Source organism: Myodes glareolus, chromosome 7 (assembly GCF_982192425.1).
Source record: "Myodes glareolus chromosome 7, mMyoGla1.1, whole genome shotgun sequence".
Lineage (NCBI taxonomy): Eukaryota > Metazoa > Chordata > Mammalia > Rodentia > Cricetidae > Myodes > Myodes glareolus.
This window is the reverse complement of record NC_142032.1, coordinates 33,612,797-33,634,498: the sequence shown is the minus strand read 5'-3', so window position 1 is coordinate 33,634,498 and position 21,702 is coordinate 33,612,797. Positions and strand designations below refer to the sequence as shown.

Sequence of the window (21,702 nt, the reverse complement as noted above, 5' to 3'; positions counted from 1 at the left end):
TAGAGGAAAGCCCCAGAAGAAATTACATTCAAATCAAGTAAAAAAAAAAAGAAAAAGAAAAAGAAAAAAGAGAGAAAGAAAAGAGGGGAAAAAAAGGAATATAGCTGGCAAATGTCTAAAAACTGTTCAATATTATCAATAATGAAGAAATATCAATTATGACAATTACACAATTATTATCCCAAACTCATAAAATGTATAAATAAAACTAAACATATGCTTCCGAGACCACTGTCAAGCTCACATGAGGGTTGGTCTTCTCTGTAGTGCAATTTGAAAGAATGCCTATTAATAGCAACTATTAAAAGCTGCTATTAGTAGCCGTTTAAACCAACAAATCTTACCTCCTGAGAATTTATTCTAATCACTAGAGGCATGAAATAGAAGACTTGTAGGTTAATCCAATAAACTATAATTGGTAACACTAAAGTAAGAGACAGAACTGCAATGCAAGTTACGAAGGGAGTAAAACACGCAGTAATCCTACCCTGGGGTGATGCCTATGAACCACAATGGTCAGCACTGCAAGCTGTCCCTGAAGGTGCAATCGAGGCATTTATATCTTGGTGGCAACCAACAGCTACCTAGTTGGGCTGAAGCCTGTTCACCAGGAGGGAACTCATTATCTGATACTGTATACCTAGCCAAGAACACACATCCGGTGAGATCAAAGACTTAGAAGGGGGCTTAACAAAGCCACTTTGCTAGACCAGCAGAATTCCTGACTTGATTCTGAACACGCATCCTTATAGCCACAGGTATATGCAGATTTCACTCCTCATCAAAGAAGCTTCACTTTCCGGCAGACGGAGACCATTAGAGAAGACCACAATTCGTCTGAAGGCAGAGAACAACCCAGCACAGGGTACTCAGCTGCCATTGAAACACCTCTCACTCAAGCCCTGCACCCTAAAGGAAGAGGAGATGAAAGACTGTCATAGCCGGAAATAGTGTGTCTTCTCGCTATGACCAGGGAAGCTACCTTTGTGAAATCTCAACAGTATGGCTTCTTAGACAGACCTGAACTATGACAACACCAGTTGACATGCCAAGGTGGATGGGGGAAATTTCACAGGTCCACAACTCTAACTGAAGCATTACAGGCAATTAAAGACTGCAAAGAGAGGGAGAATGAACCTCTCCCAGGGACGAACCCCCTACACTGTTACCCAGTGACAAGTGCTTAGACATAAAGAGTACTCAGAAAAGGAACACTAAAGGAAACAGCAGATTGCATTTACTATTTATTTGTATATATTTGTATATTTGTATGTATATGTATATTTATTTGCATATATATTCAACAATAATGATTAAAGAATAAGGCGCTATGAATGTGAAAGAGAGGAATTGAAGGGAGGACAGGGAAGAGAGAAATGATATAATTATCATTTTTTTAAATCACAAAAAAAGGACTAAAGACCAATTAATAAAGAACTGGTAAGAATTCATTTTATTTCTGTTCTTTCTTTGTAAAATGGCACATTTGGGCCAGGAGGAAACAATGATATGAGGCTAAAAAAGATGTCTTACAAAAGACTTAAGCTATATATGTTGGGAAAAGTTATAAAACTGTGTCTATTATCTGGACAACTTGATGGCCAGGAAAGCCAGGGCCTGTAGGGTATGTAGTCATGTGGACTTAAAGGGTGTTTATCAGGGTTCCACTCATGGTAATCTCAGGGTGAGCACATTTACTGCCGAATTCTAATTCTGGGAGATCTCTGGGAATTTTTTTTTTAGGATGGGAAAAAAACAAAACAAACAAAAAGAAAACAGTAGTTGAGAAATGACTGGGTGCAGTAGGACAGAAGCCATGCACAGCAGCTTGGAAAGGTTTTGTGCTTCTTGTGGTCACTGCATTGGTTTTTCTATAGCTCCCATTCTCTACAGTGCATGGCAATTATAGAACTGCAGGGAAAACAATCAACTTCGCAGCTGTTCAAAGGGTAAGCATCTCTCAGACTGAATGGTCCATGGCTTCCGTGGCCCCCATCTACCTATAGAAGACCCTGAGGCAATGGCTGGTTTACTCACTAGCCTCTCTTCAGTGCTAGACTGTAAAATGCCTTCAGGTTACACTGTTGACTCTCAAGCTTATATTCACCTGATGGAGCACACAAACCATGTAACGACCACAAAAAGTACACAACTTTTCCAAGCTGCTATACATGGATTCTACCCTACCTCACCTAGCCATTTCTCAAGTCCTGTTTTTTTTCCTTTTTCTGCCCATCCAGGGAAACACACACACACACACACACACACACACACACACTCCTTGAGAAGATCTCACAGAATACATAGTCAAAACACTTGTCAGTGCATCGTCAAGATGTTGTCTCTTAAGGATAAAATATTATGCTAAGGAATCAGATATGCCAGGAAACACTGAGATAATGACCCCTCTGGCCGCACCATGAAAGAGACTGCGTAAGGCTCCTGGCTTCAGCGGCCTGAGTCCTGCCTACCGTCAGTCTCTCCATTAATTATGACTGCCTTCCAGGCATGGGATGGACTTGCCACAGACAGGAAGCTGAAGGTTTCCAATGACACCCACCAATGAGCAGCGTTAATTTTACATGCAGCGCTCAGCAAGGCTGAGGAGTCCCTTGAGGCATAATCATCAATGGGATGGTGACAGCAGCCTCCCATCACTAAAGCCTCAAGTAGAACACAAGCTTTCACCTTAAAAAAAAAGGCATAAATAAGCGATCTGGGAGTCATGATTTCAGAATCTCAGCTGGAGGCTGGAAGGAGGCCGGGATAGAAGGACAGGAAAGAGGAGCAGAAGGAAGGGAAAAGAAGAAACAGAGTCTCAACTACAAGGCACCTCGGCAGGTTATAGCAGGCAGAGAAGGACTCAGGGAGCAGCTCCTCTGGAAGATCCATCATCTCAGAACTGATACGGGCAAAAATTCTGCACTGTGCTTTTCCCAAGAAAGTAACTTCTGAATGATGAAATAATAATCTTCAAAAGAAACAGATCTTAAACGTTATACCATAGTCCACTTTGATTCGCCACCCCCAGCACACACACATGGACCCTGAGGAAGGTAAAATTCTGTCTAGAGGGAAGTGGTTTCTCTCAGTTTAACTCTTCTGCGTGAGAAAGACCCAAGGTGTACTGCACTGAAGCTGCCACCTAACCAAATAAATTTAACTAAAGGCTTGAGTAACTGTGAAGCTGTGTCTTCCAAAACACATCGGAATTCGTGGTTCCTACCTTTGTTCTCTCTGCTATGCCCCTAACCTGCTGCATCATGCACACAGTAGGTTCTTAGTACATGTTTGAGTAGATGAGTGGAGAGGTGAGCGAACAGACTGACAGCTTGTAAGCCGGCCCCGAGACACTGCAAGGCACCCCCGAAAGCCTGGCAGATGGGCAGAGCATCTCATTTGGCCAAGATGGGCCTTGCTTTGTGTACGGCAGTGACAAGTTCCTAACGAGGCTTCGGGACCTGAGACTCCCGAATCTCACATGACCAGACAACAGCTATGACGTCATTCATCCTGATCAGGGATGGCACATATTCGCTTCTTAAACACGTTCTCCTACGAGGCTAACCATAAAAGCGCTGCTTCAGTACCAGTGAGCGGCTGAATGAGTGACTTGAGTGTGTGGTACATTCGTGCTCAGGGAGAGAGAGGACAACGCTCGTGGGGGATGGTTACACCAGAAGGAAAGGGGGGAAAAAAACGTAAGTTGAGACCTGGAATCTGAAGGAGGTCTATTCAGGTTGGCTGCATTCAGTGCCCTCGGTAAGCTAGGACTGATCTGCTTGCATGCTGTGGAGACCTGGCTTGCTGGAGGTGAAATGGGTCCCAGTCGCTGAACCATCATGGGACTGCTGGTGACCACTAGATTGTTGCAGCTGCCTTTTCCAATGGACTTGCACTGAGGCCCAAAGCCAAGAGCCCCTAAAAACAAATGAATCAGGTTAGCTTTCATGTCCCTTACATCAGAAATCAGTACATACACACATGTGCACATTTATAGCGGGGCTCATCTTTAGAGACAGTCCTTTTTCAGTGTATTTTTTTTGACACAGGGTCTCATGTAGTCTAGGCTGCCCTCCAACTTACTATGTAGCCAAAGACAGCCTTAAGCCCTTGTTCTCCCTGCCTCCACCTCCCAGGCGCTGGTGTTACAAAAGTATCTCTTTTAATACTCATTAGAGCAAAAAGCAGGTGATTCCAAGCAAAGTCTGTAACGCTATAGCAAAAAGCTTTTTGTAATCACCACTCAAACCAAATGTGGCTAAATTTCACTGTGCAGAAGTGAGAATCAGCTGTTGAAAATTAAGTTGAAAGTCACAATTTATAATATCCTTAACTGAAGGGCAACGGTGATCAGTAGACAGAATTATCTTTATCAAATCAACTCCTTCCTAGAGTAGCTAAGATTCTGAACCACAGAGTAAATAAAGCCAATACTGTTGGGGGGGTGAGCCAAAAACAGTGAACTGATTTGATTGTGAATCTGTACGTCTCGATAGCTTCTTTAAGAGAGAATTATAGTCAAGCTATATCCCTTTAACCTTGGGTTTCCCCTCTTAATTCCCAGTACACTGCCACTGGACAGAAAACATTTTTTTTAATAAGTCAATATGGGAAATTCATAACACACTCACTTGGAAAGGTAACTGAATTTAACAACATTTTTGTTTTCATTACTTATAATATTCCAATTTTTCTTTAAAAAAAAACAGTGGTACACACCCAAAGGAGAAAGAAAAAAAGGCAAAGAAACCCACAAGAATCTATGTCGTTAAAGAGAAGTGAAAGTGGAGAGGAAAACAGCTAACACCGCCATGACTCATTTGTTTAAAACATCAGTAAAAGCTTAGTCACTCTAGACGTCCCCTGCAGGAACATACCCGCCAGCCACCTGAGTCTCAGTGGCTTATCGTCTACTTCCAGCTCTAACAAATGAGGACACATTTCTCGTGAAATTCTCTGACTGCCATCACTCTCCTTGGGACCAAAGTATGTAGAATTTATCACTGGAATTTTCTTTAGCTCTAGAAAGCAAAATTTCATACTCTGTTTTCCTCCCAAAATAAACCAAACTGCCAAGAGTTCTTTTACTTGGCATCGATTTTGGTTCCATTTTCTTCTAAGAGCCCCTTGAGACAAAACAACCTGAAAGCTATTGCCATCTCCCCATAAATGAAGCTACAACTCAGCTCTCCTGGTGGAGTCCCAGCTACGTTAGGTGGCCCCTCTCCACGCCAGCGCTGTGGAGCTAAAACCCAGGTGCACACGGCCTGCCTACAGCCACACAGGGAATTAGCATGTACGAAGCTCAACTCCTCTGTGTATTTCCATAGCACCCACATGATTCAGTTTGGGCTCTGGACATGCTCTTGAATATTTTCCAAGATCACTGGCTCCTAAAGAAGATCTCAGATCTTTGTTCAGATGTCCAAGTTCACCTCTCTCTTCCACCTGAGCAGGTTTCTGATCTTATGTCTTCTGAGACCAGTTGGCGATATTTCATTTTTATGACTCATGGCATTGGATCATCAGGGTTTTCTGCCGTAGCATCAAGAGTGGCAGATGCATTTTTAATATAATGCTCATAAAATGAGTTTCTCTGACAATCCTTAATTGTGTGTATTTGCGTGGGCTCTCTTTTAACCGTGAGAAAGAGGATGCAAGGGTGCGGAGCCTAATCCAGCCTATAATAACCTGTGTTACGGCCTCAGCTGCCACCGCTATTAGACGTTTCTATTAAAAGCAACATCAGATATCAAGCACTCAGTCAACCAGGATGCCATACACGCTCATATAATGAATTGTCGCTTTGTATCTGATTCATCCTTAATGAAACTATTCACATCCATCTACCTCTAAAACAAATACATTAGTCACTCTATCAGTCCACACAAGAAATACAGCTTGGTAACAAAGCGTATTAATACCTACTTGTCAAATCTAAAATGCTGTGTGCATATACATCTATATTAAAAGCAAGGACAACCAATTATTATATTGGTTATACTATTAAATAAGTTTATATAAAATACATTTTATGTAGTAAAACCATGAAGAACCAATCGAATCCGTACATGGCATCACTACTTCAGAGATGGGATGAAGATGCATATACCTTAGAAACCTCAACTGCCAAATATGAGGATGGCATCTTTTACTCTAACCCTCGCTCGCCACTGTCTCTGCTAACTTTGTACCTAATGAGCCCCTCTGCATCTTCAAGGTTTCAACCCAAAGGTCCTTCAGTCCACCTGCCACCCCCAATGTCATCTGGACAGATGTGAGTGTTCTGTCCCTTCCCCCTCAGGAAGCGAGCCTATGACATTCCCACCATCCTCTCACTTTTGCGCCTCAATTCTTCCGAAAAAAAAATGAAGCCCTTGTTTAATGTGTATTTTCTTCCCTAGAACCCAGCCTATTAGAAAGCCTTAAATGAATGCATAAAAATTAAGAATGCCTGCAAGGAATATTAAATATTATCCAACTGTTTCCATGGAAGACCTCCTGACTTTTTTTTTTTAATGAAACACAGGACCATTAAAAAAAAATCCAAACTAAGTCGATCCTCTGTTGTGTAGCTAACCAAGCTGAATGGAAGATGAGACTGGTGAGCGCAGAACTGTACATCTGTTCTCCTGGTTCAGACATTGAACCCTGCAGCCTAAACTCACGTCATGAGACACCTCAGTCCTTCTCCGCTCCGTATCCCACTATCCCACCCCCTACTCCAAACACACGGATCAACTTCAGCATCCTCTAACCACAGCACAGAAGAGTGATAGCCTGTGTCAACAGTGACTTTCTCAGAAACATGCAGCAATTGTATTCAGCGATGAGAATGTTCTAGAAAATGGCACCATCGATCTCACAATGGGAAATAAACAAGAGTTGTAACAAAAGATACTGTTAACAAAGCATTAAAAGTCTAATTCTTTTTCAGAATCCCAGACATAAGCATCGGCTCTGAGCTACTCAGAGTCGGAGTCGGGGCTCTGTGGACAGCCTGCTTGCCTGGGATCAAGCTCTTTGCATGACGGAGGCAAATTTCTGAAAATTGGCTGTCAGTGTTTCTATCTTACCGTCTACTAAGGAGGAAAAGAAACTGATGCTGAGCCCTAAGGGGCTTTGCATCCCGTATTAGCAGCACACACAAAGCCTCGGCCCCATGGTAGGTACTATGGGTGTCGGCGGCTCTTGTCACTGATGGTTGTTCCTTGTCTGCCCTTGCTTTTCTGTTCCACTCTGTTAAAGAAGAAAAGTTCTTCATATTTCCGTGCACAACATAAGATAGTAAACGATGCTGTTTAATTCTCTGCCCATTTCCAATGTTCTTTCTGTTTTGAGCCCAGAGCCAATTTTTTTTTTCAGTCAGGTGTCATCACAGATAGAAATTTGCAACTGGCCAAGTTTGAATGTTCCCTGGCTTGTTGTTCCATAAAAACAAACCATACAGCTTTTCTGACTACCAGATGTGCCAACTACTTGGGCACTGGTTTTCTTTTCGAAATACCGCTTATTTTTAGAGACAGCATGGTGTGTGTTTAAAAATGTGTTTACTGCTCAAATAAAGATCTGAGAGGACGGCGTTCTGCGTTCCACACAGGTTCTCGCCAAGATCACACTGTGCTGCTGGGAAGCCCCTCACACTTCACATCTCTGAGATTCTAAACTGAGTGGTCATTTTAGAAGGGCCGTGATTTTCACGACTGTCTTCATTAGCGTAAAGGGTCTCTTCCAGGAGCAAGGTTGATTGGCTCGTACCTATCATAAATAGGTTGAGTCTTTCCTAACTGCTTATGTCTTCTCGCTGGTTCTCTAAAAATCCACACTGATACAGAGGCTAACAAAAGTGTAACACAGACAAGAGGGTAGGGCTGACACAATCAAAGCTTTGCTAATGGCTCATCAACTGGCACTTCCAGAATGCTAACCCTGAGCCAGGCAGCGCATGGAGACAGTGGGTAAAAGGAAGGACTAAGTTCCCACTGATGCCGCTGCCTGGTTTTTATAAAGGGAAATTCCTGCCTCTCAGGGGATCATGTGAAATAGCTTTTATCAGGTCACAGACGATCAACTTCCAAACAGTACAGTGCAACTCACACACAGAACATTTTCTAGGCAAAAATATTAATATCAGATAGGGTCAAGTCCTGCCCCTGTCCTCACTAGCTATGTGGCAATGGGCAGAGTCCCTGGGATCTCTCTGCCCTAGTAGCCTCTTCTAACACTAGGAACGATCAGGTCACTTAACACTTGGGATGGCTTTAATGACAACTGGTTAATATTAATATACATACCACCACGTTTAAGTATCTGGGTTCTCTATGACACATTTTCAGACCTAAAAAGCTTGCAGAAATGGAAAAATAATCTCCAACTTCACCTAAGGTCATTTTTTCATCTAACATATGATCTCAGGAATTTGCCAGTAAGAATAAATCATATATTTCATATTTTAATTCCTAAATGTATAACCACAATATAATTATAAAATTCAAAGCATTCAGCAAGGCTATGCTACTAGTAAAGAAAACAGTATGCTCACATTATTTCCAGTAATATATGTAATGATACATGTAGATCAATTGCTTTTTAATCCAGGACATACAGTATAAAGGGACATTTTAATCCACACTCCAGTGATCTCCAAGAATAGCTTAGCAAATCACTGGATGCAGAGCACTGAAGGTTGATAGAAAAGTTGAGAGGTGCAAGCAGGAAAAAGAGAGGCTAATATCACAAGAGTCAAGAGCACAGATCTGTATCACAGTCCCACCACCCACTAGCTTTATAATCTTCCTGCATTGCTTGAGCTCTCGGTCTCAGTTCCCAGATTCTAAAATGATTTTGATGCCTCCAGAACTGTACATCTGTTAAGAGGGCTGAAAGAGCTGGAATGTGTGACACATTTAGTACGTGGCGCTTACTAAATACCTTGAAAAAACCAGCTGGAATTTGGAGCTGGAAGACAGCTCAGTGGGTGAAGAGCTTGCCTTGCGAACGCCAGGACGTGAGTTCAAACACGTGAGATCCATGTGAAAGATGCCAGACCCAATTCTAATTCCAGAACTGGGGAGGTGAAGGCAAGCAGGTCCCCAGGGCTTACTAATCCGCCATGATAACACACTTAGAAACCTCCACGACAGTAAGAGACCCTTTAAAAAAAGTTGATGGTGTTTGGTATTTGAGGAAACAACACCCCAAGTTGTCCTCTGACCTCCGTATCATGAACACACACACACATAAAAAAAGCACACGGATACACAAATTAACTCAGTGTTATTAAGAAGCCCCCTTTCCTCTCAGGCTCCCACCCCTAACCAAGATAACTGCAACTGAGGCCCCACCAGCAGAGGAAAACTTCATTTCTCCGATGGAGTCTTACGGGATAAATTAACCACACTCCAGGACAGGCCCCATGCCCAGGAGTAGTTGGCCAATGCAAAATAGATCGATATTAATTTTTTTGTAGACCTTTTGTCTCATTTTGCTTTGTTTGGGCTTTCTTTCTTTCTTTTTTCTTTCCTCTTACTGGACTTTTGCTTGTATATTTTGGTTTCCATTTGTTGTGGGGGTTGTGTGTGTTTCTTTTTAGTTTTTTTTGTTTTCTGAAGAGAGGAGGGGCATGAAGCTGTGTGGGTGAGGAAATGGGGAGAAAATGAGGGCAGAAAAAAGTGTGATTAGAATAGTATATGAAGATGTCTTTAAATAAAATGTAAGAGAAAGGAAGAAAGAAAGCTGTCTCCAGTACCATTTTATACTGTTTCGAGAATTTCTTTCCCCTTAAATATACAGGAACTAATGCTGATATCTTACAATGCATGGGACACACAGTCACACACAAAGCCAGACACACTCACAAACATACACGGAGAGGGACACAGACAGACAGACAGACAGACAGACAGACAGACACGCACACACACAGTGGCCCAGTCCTTCCTGGGGTGGGCTCCAGCTTCATGCCAGTCTTGGCTCACCTCTCTCATCCCCTTTCAGCTCACTGCTTCAGACAGAATCTGGCTGTCTCAGACTAAGGTGTTCATCTTAAGAGAAATGCCTTTGGTACAATTTACAGCAAAGTAATAGTACAGAAATAGAAAATAAAGACATCAAAAATTCCCCATATCCGATTTTTAAAAAAATCAAAAGTCTGCAAGGAAAAACAGGAGTATTATCTTCAGCATTTACTTATGTATTCATTACCTGCACGTGTGTGCAGTCGTGTGCATATGTGTAGGTGTGCATGCCATGCTGCCCATGGGGAATGAGAAAGCAAGCTGGGAGAGCCGTTCTCCTCTCCATCTGGGGACAACAGCCCAGGCTGTCTGTCAGGAATGACAGCAAGAGCAGTCGGCTGCTGGGTCACGTCCCTGCTCCCAGAAATATTTTATTAAACTTCTCAAAAACCTTTCACTGTGCAAACAAACTTTTTATTAAGTCCAGTCCTTCCTTTGCTCCTGGATGATCACAAGATTGAGGCATAGCTGTAACCAATCTAGGTCATTCTGAAGTAAAATTTTTGCAACTTTGAAGCTCAAAATTTTATCACTGTTCCTAGTTGTAAGCACTTAAACACCCTGCCCTGCATGGCTTCCTTAATGGGGTTCTCTCTCTGGATTGAACCCCAGGATAAAAAAAAGAACTCTTCTTAAAAAGTTTTTTTAAGATTTTGTTAAATAAATAAATATAGGTGTTTTGTCTACATGTATGTGCGCACAACACACGCCTGCAGTGCCCACGGGCCGGAAGAGGGCTCAAATCCTCTGGGACTGAAGTCACAGGTGGTTGTTAGCTGCCATGGAGGTGCCGGGAATGAGAACCCGGGTTCTCCGGAAGAGCAGCCACTGCTCTTAACCACGGAACCATCTTTCCAGTCTCTCAGTGAACACTCCTGCCATTTTCAAAAGCACACAAATCTCAACTGCGATGGAGCACGTTTGAGTCTGCATGGGAGAAGGTGGCTGTCCTCCACAGCCAGCCTCTAGATGCAACTTTGGCCACTAAGCAGGTTACTGTCACATTTCAGACTCTTCTACAAAGCGGCTCAAAGGATAACTGAGAAGCAACAGACACACACTGTCTGCTCGGTCATGAATCTGGGCTGTGATTACCATCACTGCGGTACAGAACAAATTTTAAGCAATGCAAACTGAGCCACGAAGGCAGATATGATTATTTATGAACCCCAAAAAGTACTAACACGCCTTGCTTAACACCTCGTTCTCTAAGAAAGAAACTGCCCACTCTTTCTCTAATGTAGAAGCAAGACTAAGTGGGAAAGTGGCGTGCCACAGGAAACTGTTCAGGCTTTCCTCTGAGGAGAAACTTAGGCAGAAGGGCAAAGCAAGCCTCGCCAGGTACATAGGTAGTGATATTACAAATGGAGTGCTAAGGTTGCCCCAGACAGAGTGAGCAAGGCGGTCTGGTTCTGTGGCCCAGACAGAAAGAGCACTGGGACATCACTGAAAACTCTGCCCTCCCAACCTATCATCCATCAATACAATAGAATGTTCTGGTAAGGAAGAAATATTCAATACACTGTGACAACCCCCGCAGGTTTCGAACTCTGTTGAGAACCATAGTCTATGTCGTTTTAGGCTTCAGGTTTATTAAGATAGCATATATCAAAGCATCGCCCAGACTGTACTAGTGACTTCTTGTTGTTATCACATTTACTTACATTTCAAATTTAAAATAATATGCATTAAAGTCAAAGATGCACATTAAAAAAATAACAAGGTGTTTTCATGTCTGCCCAGTTGCAGCAGTATTCTTTTAAGAGGCTCAATTCAAACAGCCAAATGTGTATCCTTCCACACGTCTTAGCTCCACTAACATGAATATGTAAGCTCTAATTCTAAAAGCAATATGATTTATCATACATTGCCCCCATCTGTTCTTAAGAGATACCATGAAAATATAGCTATTTTAATAAAGTCTCAGAGCAAATGCTGAAACAATCTACCTTTATACCACCAATTCCTGCCTTATAAATGAAATATGGGTGTTCATCTGTAATATATTAATAGTTTGGGGCAAGGCACCATAGCATAGCATGTGGGCTCCTTTCTCTTTCCTCAACTGGGGATGTCTGAGAGAACTCTGAAAAACACACGCTTTTCACCGGAGAGGGATGGACAGGATCCTCCCAGGGCCCCATGCAAAACCATCCAGGCTGCGCACTGGGTCCAAGTCATCAGGCCCTCTGAGAACCTCACTCACAGCCCGTTCTAAAAACTGTAAACAATAAATTGCTGCACTGCAAACACGCAAGGCTTACTGTGGAACCTTGGAACAAATCTGCAGGGTCTCCCTGCTAAAACACAGCAATAACCATGAAGTGAACATGTGTGAGTGTACAGTGTGCCACTCGAAGATACAGAAAGGCTGGAAGGATGCTAGAGATGCCAAAGACTAGGAATCCAAATGATAGCATTAGCAGGTGCTCAGAATTGCACACAACCTACAGGGGACAATAAACACTGTGTCTTGTCATCACGGAGCTGACAATCGACTGACACCAGACAGACTCACCTAGGGGCTACCAGATGAGGTTAATGCACTGTGCTGGACTGAATACGAGGCTAAATTATAGACAGGAGTTTGAAGAAGAAAGAGAGCAGTTGCTACGTTACAGATAATTCACTGAAGACGATTAACCCAGAGACATTTCTCAAAGTCCTTTGGAATTTCCAAAGGTGTGCCACTTAAGTAGTAAAAGAAAAAGCTTCTGGAGATGCCCATGGTCAAACAACATCAAAATACCTTAATAAAATAAAAGTTACATATTTTTTTATTGCAAGGCTTCTTATAACTCTTACAGTGCACACAGTAATCCCTCAGAGGAACAAATGGAATGCAAAATATATTTTTTGGGAAGACTGAATTTTTAGAGGCTCTTCCTCTTTGGGGAGTCACTCAAGAATGACATCCTAATTCTACTGAAATTAACAGGCTAAAACAATAAAGGAAGAAAAGACACATGGAGAAGAAAGAACTAACAGGCTGAAATCATGGAAATGAAAAAGGCAGAACAGGGTTCCTGCAGCAGGCAGATCTAGCCCAAAGAAGGGAGGAGCTAGAGCTGGGGGGGAAGGGATCAGCTTAGTCCAAAAGACCATGGCCATTTTGGGGACCTGGAATGTTCAGCAATAGCCCGGAGCTTTTGGGAGCTCATAGAAACCATAAGAGGGAAGCACAAAAGGAAACCTTGGATCATTGAGAGTATGCCCTTGAGGGGGATTGTGGGCTTTGGTCTCCTCATTCTCCTTCTTCATTTCCAAATGGGTTTGCTCCAGTGTTAACATGGTCACTGGTCTGGTACCACAGGACCACGAGCAATGGAACCACTGTGTACTGAATGTTTTCAAGTACCAAGTCAAAATAACCTATTCTCTTCGTAAGTTAATTATCTTAAGTTTTTTGCTTTAAGAACAGAAAGCTGACACAATCTGACTTGAAAGCTGAACATTTCATCAGCAGCGCCATACTGTATGGTATGTTAACATCCCAAAGGTTATTTCCTTAAAACTGTGAATTCCTAGACCCTGCTCTGGGCCCACTAACTGGGTAATGTTGGCATAACTGGCATTGGGGGCTCTGTGCTGTTGGCATAACTGGCTGGCTGTCATGGGAGGCTCCAAGCTAGAACGGATGGTACATACCACTAAGAGCTCTCCCAAGAGTAAACTCTTTCTCTAAGACATGAGGAAGACAAGCAACAATGGCTGAAACAGAGGAGACAATGATGAAGGCTCCATGCGGGCAATGAAAACTCAGAAAGCAATGATTACAAAAGCTAGTTAAGAGTAAATCCAGGGATTCTTATAATTACATTAAAAAGACTTAGATGACCATGTTTAAGATGTGGTACATCATATAAAGTCTATCCTGTGACTTCTTCCCAATGTGTTCCAAAAAATAGGTCAAACCCTAACCCAAGGAGAACCCTACGAATCATACAATCCCCCCACTAACTTGCCTTCCCTCTGATTCTCCTGTGTTTATTCCACAAGGGTATAATTTTTACACCAACATGCTTCCAGCTTTAGTCAGCATTACAGGAATGTGGCTCACAAAGTACGGAATCACCAGCCCCCTGCTCATTCTGTTTTATGCCCATATCAAATGGAGTCACATTTATTCCTAAGAAACTGAAAACTGTCCCATGCTTGTCTGTACTCCTAATAACCCCACTTTCTAGGCATCAGCCCTCATCTTGCTTCCCACAATGCTGAGCACATCTGGTATAAAGAATACATAGCTTCCAGACCCCTCAAAAGATGGAAGATAGCATCAACATTGTTCCTGAGGTTTATATCCTAAAGTCCCATCACTTGGCCATTATACATCAATTATCCACTAACTAGTAAAGAGGGCTTCTGCTGACCCTCCTACTCTCCCTTGTAATGATTTTCCAAGTTAACTGAAAGCCTCTCTGCTCCGTAGAGACTCTTAGGATAGCAAGAGTGTTAAATAAAGTTCACCCACAATGAGCCCCGAAAACCAAAGAGGAAATACAAGCACGTTTTACTGCTTTCTCCTTGACAAAATCTCCAACAATCCCATGGGAAGAGAGTAGATGTATTTGTTAAATAAGCAAATCGTTACTCTCAAAAGACGGGAATGTGAGTGCAGGTGCAATTCAGTGATTTATTGCTTGTGGGTCGGTTATCGGTTTACCGCGTCCTTTCTCGGCTGTATTAGATACTTCGACGGGGTTCCAGTTCATAGACGAGTCAGGCAGTTCCTGCCTACAGTCTAACAATGAGCTTACACCAAAGCCTGTCTTCTGGATTCAACTGTGGAAATGTATGAAGGTAGAATTACTTAGAAAAAGATTTCCACAAACACAGGAAAGAATGAGAGGAAATGTACTTTCGATAGAGAAAACTGCCTTAGTCTCCCACGACCATGAACTAGTCACACTGACCCACTGGGGACTTTGGCACTGTGATGGTCATGGAATCCCAGGCCATCAGGATTCTGCAAATTCTTCTGGCCAACTGGATGGAGTTTAAGAAAGAAATATGAACAACATCCACTCTTGAATTAAGGTGTCTTGGTGCTGAGTACGGAAAGATCACAGATGAGAAACGAATCTGTGTAAACTTGGAGGAAAGGGTGGCACTCCTTCTAACTCAGCCTCTCCATGGCTGGAGGGCAGAGGACCAGAGTGAGGAGAGAAGAAAGTGCTAAGAGACCATTGTGGACCTGGGCATTGATGAGGCATGCCTTTAATCCCAGCACTCGGGAGGCAGAGACAGGTGGATCTCTGTGAGTTCGAGGCCAGCCTGGTCTACAAGAGTTAGTTTAAAAAAAAATAAAGACCATTATGGAAGTCGCACAGGAGACCTTGCAAATGATGTAGACGGAGCCAGAGAGGATTCACGTACAAGCTGCATGACCATGGGGATCATGACCATGGGCAAGCTCCTTAAACTCGCTGTGTCTTTGTTGCCCACCCATCTGGAATACTGAGTGATAACTGCTCCCACCTTCATAAGGCTGTTGGAAGAATTGAATAAATCAAAATATGTAAAGTCATTCCATGCCTCTCCAGAAGACAGTAATTACTCCATACGCCTTAGGAGTCCCTGTTCCTACTAAAGAACTGCACATCTCCAAGTCCAGGCAAGACAAGAGCTATGGGCAGGTTTGTAAGCCTGCAAAGGAAGGGTGAGTATGAAGAGGACAATCCAAATACTTTCAGAAAATGTGGACACAGAGCATAGACTGAAGGCAGAAACCAAGCTAGGAAGACTGTCATGACCTCAGGATGGGGTCTAGGAGAGCCAAGCCAAGTTCACAGGACAAACCTAATATTCTTATTAGGCGAGAGGAGGAGGTGGGGAGGGGAAAAGAGGAGGCCATCGGTTGCAGATCTTTCTTTCATAAATCAAAATCATACATCGCCTAAGTGCATTACATACCCTCAAGCCAATCCAAGCCAAACGTTACAAGGGAAAATTGCAATGTCATCTACTAGTGACATGCTTCAACCAGTGAACCAATGGGTAGGACCCTGTCAGAAAGCTGTGGCTCACTGAGTATTTGCTCCATAATAAAGGGTATGATTTGTAGAGAATTAAAAGGCAGATACAGTCCAAAGTCACAAATAAGGTTAAGAAGTTCCCTCTTAAATGGGTGTGAGTCATGATACTCAAACAATGAGGTAGACACAACCCATGATATATCCAGCTCCTACATCACAACAGCTGGAAGTATAAGTTTGCCCCTCTGCCCATACCCTCGCCTTCTCAAAGTATGTTACCAGGCACTTTTCTCATTTTCTATCTTCCTGGAGGATGGCACCCGCTGGGAAGCCTTCTGCAAGTTTTTAGAGGGCTCTGGAATCCTCAGAAAGTGAATGGCATAATCATGGAATAAAATGGCCTTTTGTTTTGTAACAGTTTCCTCCAAAATTGAAACATTCCATCCTGCAGGAGCTCCTTAAACAGGAAGGTAAGCAACTCAAAAAAGCTTCAGGAAGTCCCTGAAACTGACCAGATTCGCAAGGCTCCTCGCTGGCAGGGTAAACAACAAAGGCTTGAAGTTCTTCTCAGCAGTCTGGGAGAGGTTTAGAGCAACTGAGGCTCCTGCAAAGGACCCTTCTCCAATATCTTGAGCTGCCTCCAGGATGAGCCGTCTCTTCTAGCTCCCAGCTTTTGTGAGCTGACACCCAAGACAACAAAAAAGGGCCGGGTGTGTGGGCCTCTCAAGAGACGTCTAGTAAAGAAGATGAAAAGTTCATTTTCTGCTGTTTCTGGGGTATCATCATGCAGAATATCAAGACACCCCATCAACAATGACTGAGACTATTTATATTGCAGCAGTCATAGAAGTAAGAGTGGACATGGTTTATTTAAAGAACGGCTTTCTGTATATCTATGAGTCGGAACATTAAGTCGTGTCAACTACGAATTCACTGAAAATTATAGCAGTAATTTTAACCCTGAAAACAACTACCTACTGGTTAAGAAATGTATCATTGTATAAAAACGATGCAATATTAACCAAACTCCCAAACTATTAATAGTTGGCCAGAGCCTACTCTAAGTTTCTTCCTCTTTCTTCCTTTCTCTCTTTCTTTCTTTCTTTCTTTTTTTTAATGCTATCTGTGAACTCACAAGAGAAATGGTGCAATCTAACCATCTCTGTACAGGACTCAAGGTGAGGTAGTATTTAAGTGACTTTAACTATAATACCCTGTACCCTGTGCATGCTGAGTCAGCAACATTGCCAGCAGTAACACCCAACCATGAATGGTGAATAGGAGGGAAAGCACCGCAGACAACACAAACACTTCCTATTCAAACACAAAAGCAGGAGCTAGAGAGATGGCTTCCTTGGTAAAGGGTTTGCCAGGCAAGCATGAAGAACTGAGTTCAAATCCCAGCAGTCATCCGAAAGCTTGCACAGTGGTGCATACACATTCCAGTGCTGGAGAGTGGAAGGAAGGAGAATACCTAGGGGTCGCTGGTCAAGATAGGCTAGCCGAATCTGTGAGTTCCAGGTTCAGTGAGAGACTCAAAAAAAATATACAGCAGAAAGCAAGCAGCAAGGACAAATACTGACGTCTAACCTCTACAGGTGCATGTGCACATACACGGGTGAACACATCCACACAAACAAACAGGCTAGAGAGATGGCTCAGAAGTGAACCACACTGGTTACTCTCCCAGAGGATCATTTTATTCCCAGCACCCACAGTGCAGCTCACTACCCTGCCTAACTCCAGGTCCAGGGGATCCAGCGCCCTCTACTGGCTTCCATGAGCACTGCAGGCAAATGCTACACATCATTCACACAGGGAAAACAACTGGCACACATCAAATGATTTAAATTCTAAGTTCTAAAGCAGTGTTGTCGATATAGCCCAGCAGCTGAGTACGAACCTGGCAACCACAATCTTCAGCACCACCGAAAAAACATAAAACAATCCTATGACATTTTGATGCCAGTATGGAAAAAATAAATAAATCCAAATTATGAGTTGTGCCTAGGTTCTCCCCGAAATAATACTTGTTAAAAAGGAGTCTCAGTTATTTATCTAAATTTGAATAGCAAAGCCAAAAACCAAAGTGAATAAGAGCAGAATGCTGAGTGGCAGTCTTATTTCGTTAGTAATGTACGGTTTCTTAGAAAAGAATAAACGACATATTTAAAGAGATTTAAGACAGTGTGTCCTTCAGCATAATTAGGGAAAGAAAGAAAATTCTTCCCCATCTCTCCAAAGACCATGTAAATAGAGTCCTGAACTTGACAGCTGAAGGTCTCCCTCCTTCTCTTCCACTATAGTAGAGCCATCTTCAATAAGTGTGGCCCAGGATACGTGTCCTTCTGTTCTTAACTGTTCCATAATAAAACAAAACTAACAGCTTCAGCCAAAAGCCTCACTTTTTGTACCAGGAAAGGGATGGGGACTATTGAAAGAAATTCACAGTTTGTGATAAACTGTTGTCTTGTAGTCACTGAGTAAGAACAGCTCACGGTGGCGGTGAGGAAGATGGGCAGGCATTCCCAGAATACTTTCATCCTGCAGCGTTTAACTCCTCAACATCCAACTATCAGACATTAACCCCACCGGGACATTGCCAAATCTCAGTTCTCAAGCTGGAGGCTCTGCTTTCCAAATAAACCACAAGTGTATGAAATTTTGCCAGTTAAAGATATGTATGTTTCGGGGAGAAAATCTGAGAAATCAAATTATGCTTTAAGACTAATAGACAAATGAGGAAACCTGTCGCTCTGACCCAGTTTCACAAGCATCTACCCTTACTTCTTCCTTCGTATGATGGCAGCCAGACTTAAGTTCCGAAATACTCCTCTTGCAAAATAAACGGAATGAAATGAATAAAAGGGAAGCGTTTCTTTCTTGTTGCCTACCTTCGCTAGAGTGTAACTGACGAGCAGAAAACACTGAAATCAGAAGCATGGAATGTGTGACTTGCTGGATGTGGTGGCACATGCTTTAAAGAGCTTGAAAGGGACAAAGAAGACACCACTCGTCTGAAGCCAGCCTGCTCTACATAGCTAGTTCCTGGGCAGCCTGGGCTACATGCTGAAATGCTATTTTCAAAAGCACACAGAACCACAAAGTTGATCATTAGAATACATTAAGTTTACGGTGCACATATTTAAAGTGCAAGGGATAGTCAGATGTGTGTCATGCGTGTGTATGTGTGCGAGCATATGCATGCTAAAACAGTCATCACAAAGTCGTTTTCACAACCTTCATATCACAGTTACCTATCTATGTGTTTTAAAATTTTACTTTATCCGCATGATAAATGTCAACTGTGCAAATATTGCCAGCTATAGTCACCAACACTGAATGTTGGCTCTAAATTCATTCATCTTGCAATAAATAAAACTTTCTAGTATTTTGTGAATATTTCTGTCCCATCTCCATCCTCACTCCCCACCCTTCCTTGAGTCCCACTACTGTAGGTTCCACATGTCAGGTCACGTGGTAATTGCCTTTTAGTGGGAGCTTTTCATTGTCAAAACAGCCGAGAGCTTTTGCCTGTGTTCAGATTTCTAGCACCCAGCAGTGAAGAAGCGAAAGGAACGGCCAACTTCTGTCCATGTCCATCCGAACAGGAAGAACATCTTTGCCCCATCATATATTCCCACCATCTTCTTTCACAAAAATGTGTCAGAGGAGTAACAGGAGGCTGGGAAGGGCACCTGGAGTAATTCTTACTCTACCTCAGAAGTGACAGCAAGGGGACATGGATTGGGAAACCTTCCCCGAGTGCTGTTCTGTCACCTGACACCAGCAGTAAGAGGAATGTTAGGAACACCTCCGTCCAGCAGTGAAAGAATAGAGTTGAAAGAGGTAAGAAAAGAAGATGTATAATTCAGCTTGACAGACTTGTTTTTTGACACGTAGCCTTGAAAAGAACAATTTTACCTCAGAAACTTGGCAAATGCAAACTGATTTTTTGATAAGTTGAAACATGCATGTTCCTGAACACATGAAGGGAGAAAGAGGCCAGGTATCTGAGACAGGAAGGCTGTCAGATTTCTCATTTCTGTGTCATTTCTGTTTAGCTGGTCAGATGAAAATTCAAAACCATATAATTAGATGGTTGTTTATACATGATTAAGCATGAGCTCATTGCTCTCCGCATGCCAGGAAGTCAAAGAGTGGTTAAGGGCAAGAAGGAATTATTAATAAAAGGAAATAAAGCTGTAATACATTTTTCACTTAAGAATAAAAATAACTCAAAGGTCTCTAGAAAGGAAAATATCAACCATGACTAGGGCAAGAAACTAGAAGACTTTAGAGTGACCAGAATTTGAGAGATAGAAAAGCCTAAGCCACTGATAAGAAAAAGCTCCAGTTTTTAATCCCTTTTTCTTCTTCTCACAAATCTAAATCACAAATCTAAATCTAAATCACAGTGAGAACATAGAAAAATTTACCTGTATTATATTTCTTTAGAATTATGGGAAATACTCAAGCAAGAACACTGTGTTCATTTACAAGCATTATTTGTTCTTTATAACTGTCCCTACCAGGAATTCTCTCTGGAGAGACCAAGAGCTGGCAGCCACTGTGGAAAAGGCCCGTGTCATCCTTTTCCACAGTGGCAGAGTTTTCGTCCCAAAACCAAGTGCGCCATTGAAAGCAAAGTTTATCTGAATAAAACCTTCACATATTAAACTAACGCAGAATTCCCAGGCCTCCCAGAGAACCCGTGGCCCAAACACATCAACTACTCGCAGACCACACTCCAAAACACACAGAAGGGTAGTGGCCAAGTCTTTCGGATGACAAAGAGACCTGTCCCATGCCAGCAGCCTACTCTGCCTTAGAGCCAGAGCTCCCACTTTCCCAAGTGAGCAAACTCACCAACCAACAACGACAACGTGAGGAGGCCAGCCTGGCAAACGAGAACTTAGTCTTAGCGGTGATTCAAGTCTTTTGCTTGCCAGTGCTGAGACTAAGTACTTGTGCACACTGTTAGGATAGATCACTGAGACCAGGGACACCCGCGAAACAACCTAAAGAGAAAAGTCAATAAAGTCCAGGGAGATGCATCACACCAGTTTTTTAAGAATTGGGCTAAGTGAACCTGATAGCATTCGAAAATGCCCCAAATGCCTCAGAAGCGTAAACACCTAAACACCGGCTTTTACAGCCTGATTCCCAGACCCAAGTCCCAAGTCACACCTGTTCCCACCCTGCCAGAGACCTTCGAATTCTAAGTCTCTCCACCTTTCCTCCTCCTGCCTCTGCCCACTTTCTTTTTCTTCTCACCCCTCTTTCCCAGGAGCGTTAGTCAGTTCCAGTCTGACTCCAGAGTCGCTTCCATCACGTGATGTACTTGCTCACCCACTCATCAGAATGTGAGCAGAACACACATGAATCTACAGGGCACGGAGACTCTTAGGAGACCCGCCTTAGACTGAGATGACCAGAGGCCCTGCCTGAAAGGGCTTAAACAAGGGAGACCATTGCTCAACTCAAGTAGCAATGCTACCTCCCACAATCCACCTGTCGCAGATGAGCTAGCTACTTTGTATCTGGTTCCTCTTAAATTGTTGCCTTTCTTTGGACTAATTCAGTTCTTAGCGCGCTGCTTAGTGTGAGAAGTCACCCATGGCTGAGGGGGAAATGCGTGTAGGCCTGGAAAACAGACTCCTCAAGCCGACACGACAAATATCCTTGTCTTTAGCGTTTGAAGG

At 42.8% G+C, this 21,702-nt stretch overlaps 1 protein-coding gene across 5 annotated transcripts in view; it reads right to left on the bottom strand.

Annotated features, from left to right (window-relative positions):
- Window positions 1-21,702, bottom strand: part of Glis3 (GLIS family zinc finger 3) — a 442,586-nt gene that overhangs the window by 290,705 nt on the left and 130,179 nt on the right. For 3 of the 5 annotated variants that reach the window (XM_048438769.3, XM_085693756.2, XM_085693757.2), the window contains one exon: window positions 3,714-3,921. The exons of 1 other annotated variant lie outside the window; for it this stretch is intronic. In XM_048438769.3, coding sequence (XP_048294726.3) covers window positions 3,714-3,921 — 208 coding nt within the window. Of the gene's footprint in view, window positions 1-3,713; window positions 3,922-21,274; window positions 21,405-21,702 lie in introns of those variants that run through there. One more of the 5 variants, XM_085693758.2, reaches the window with a different exon arrangement.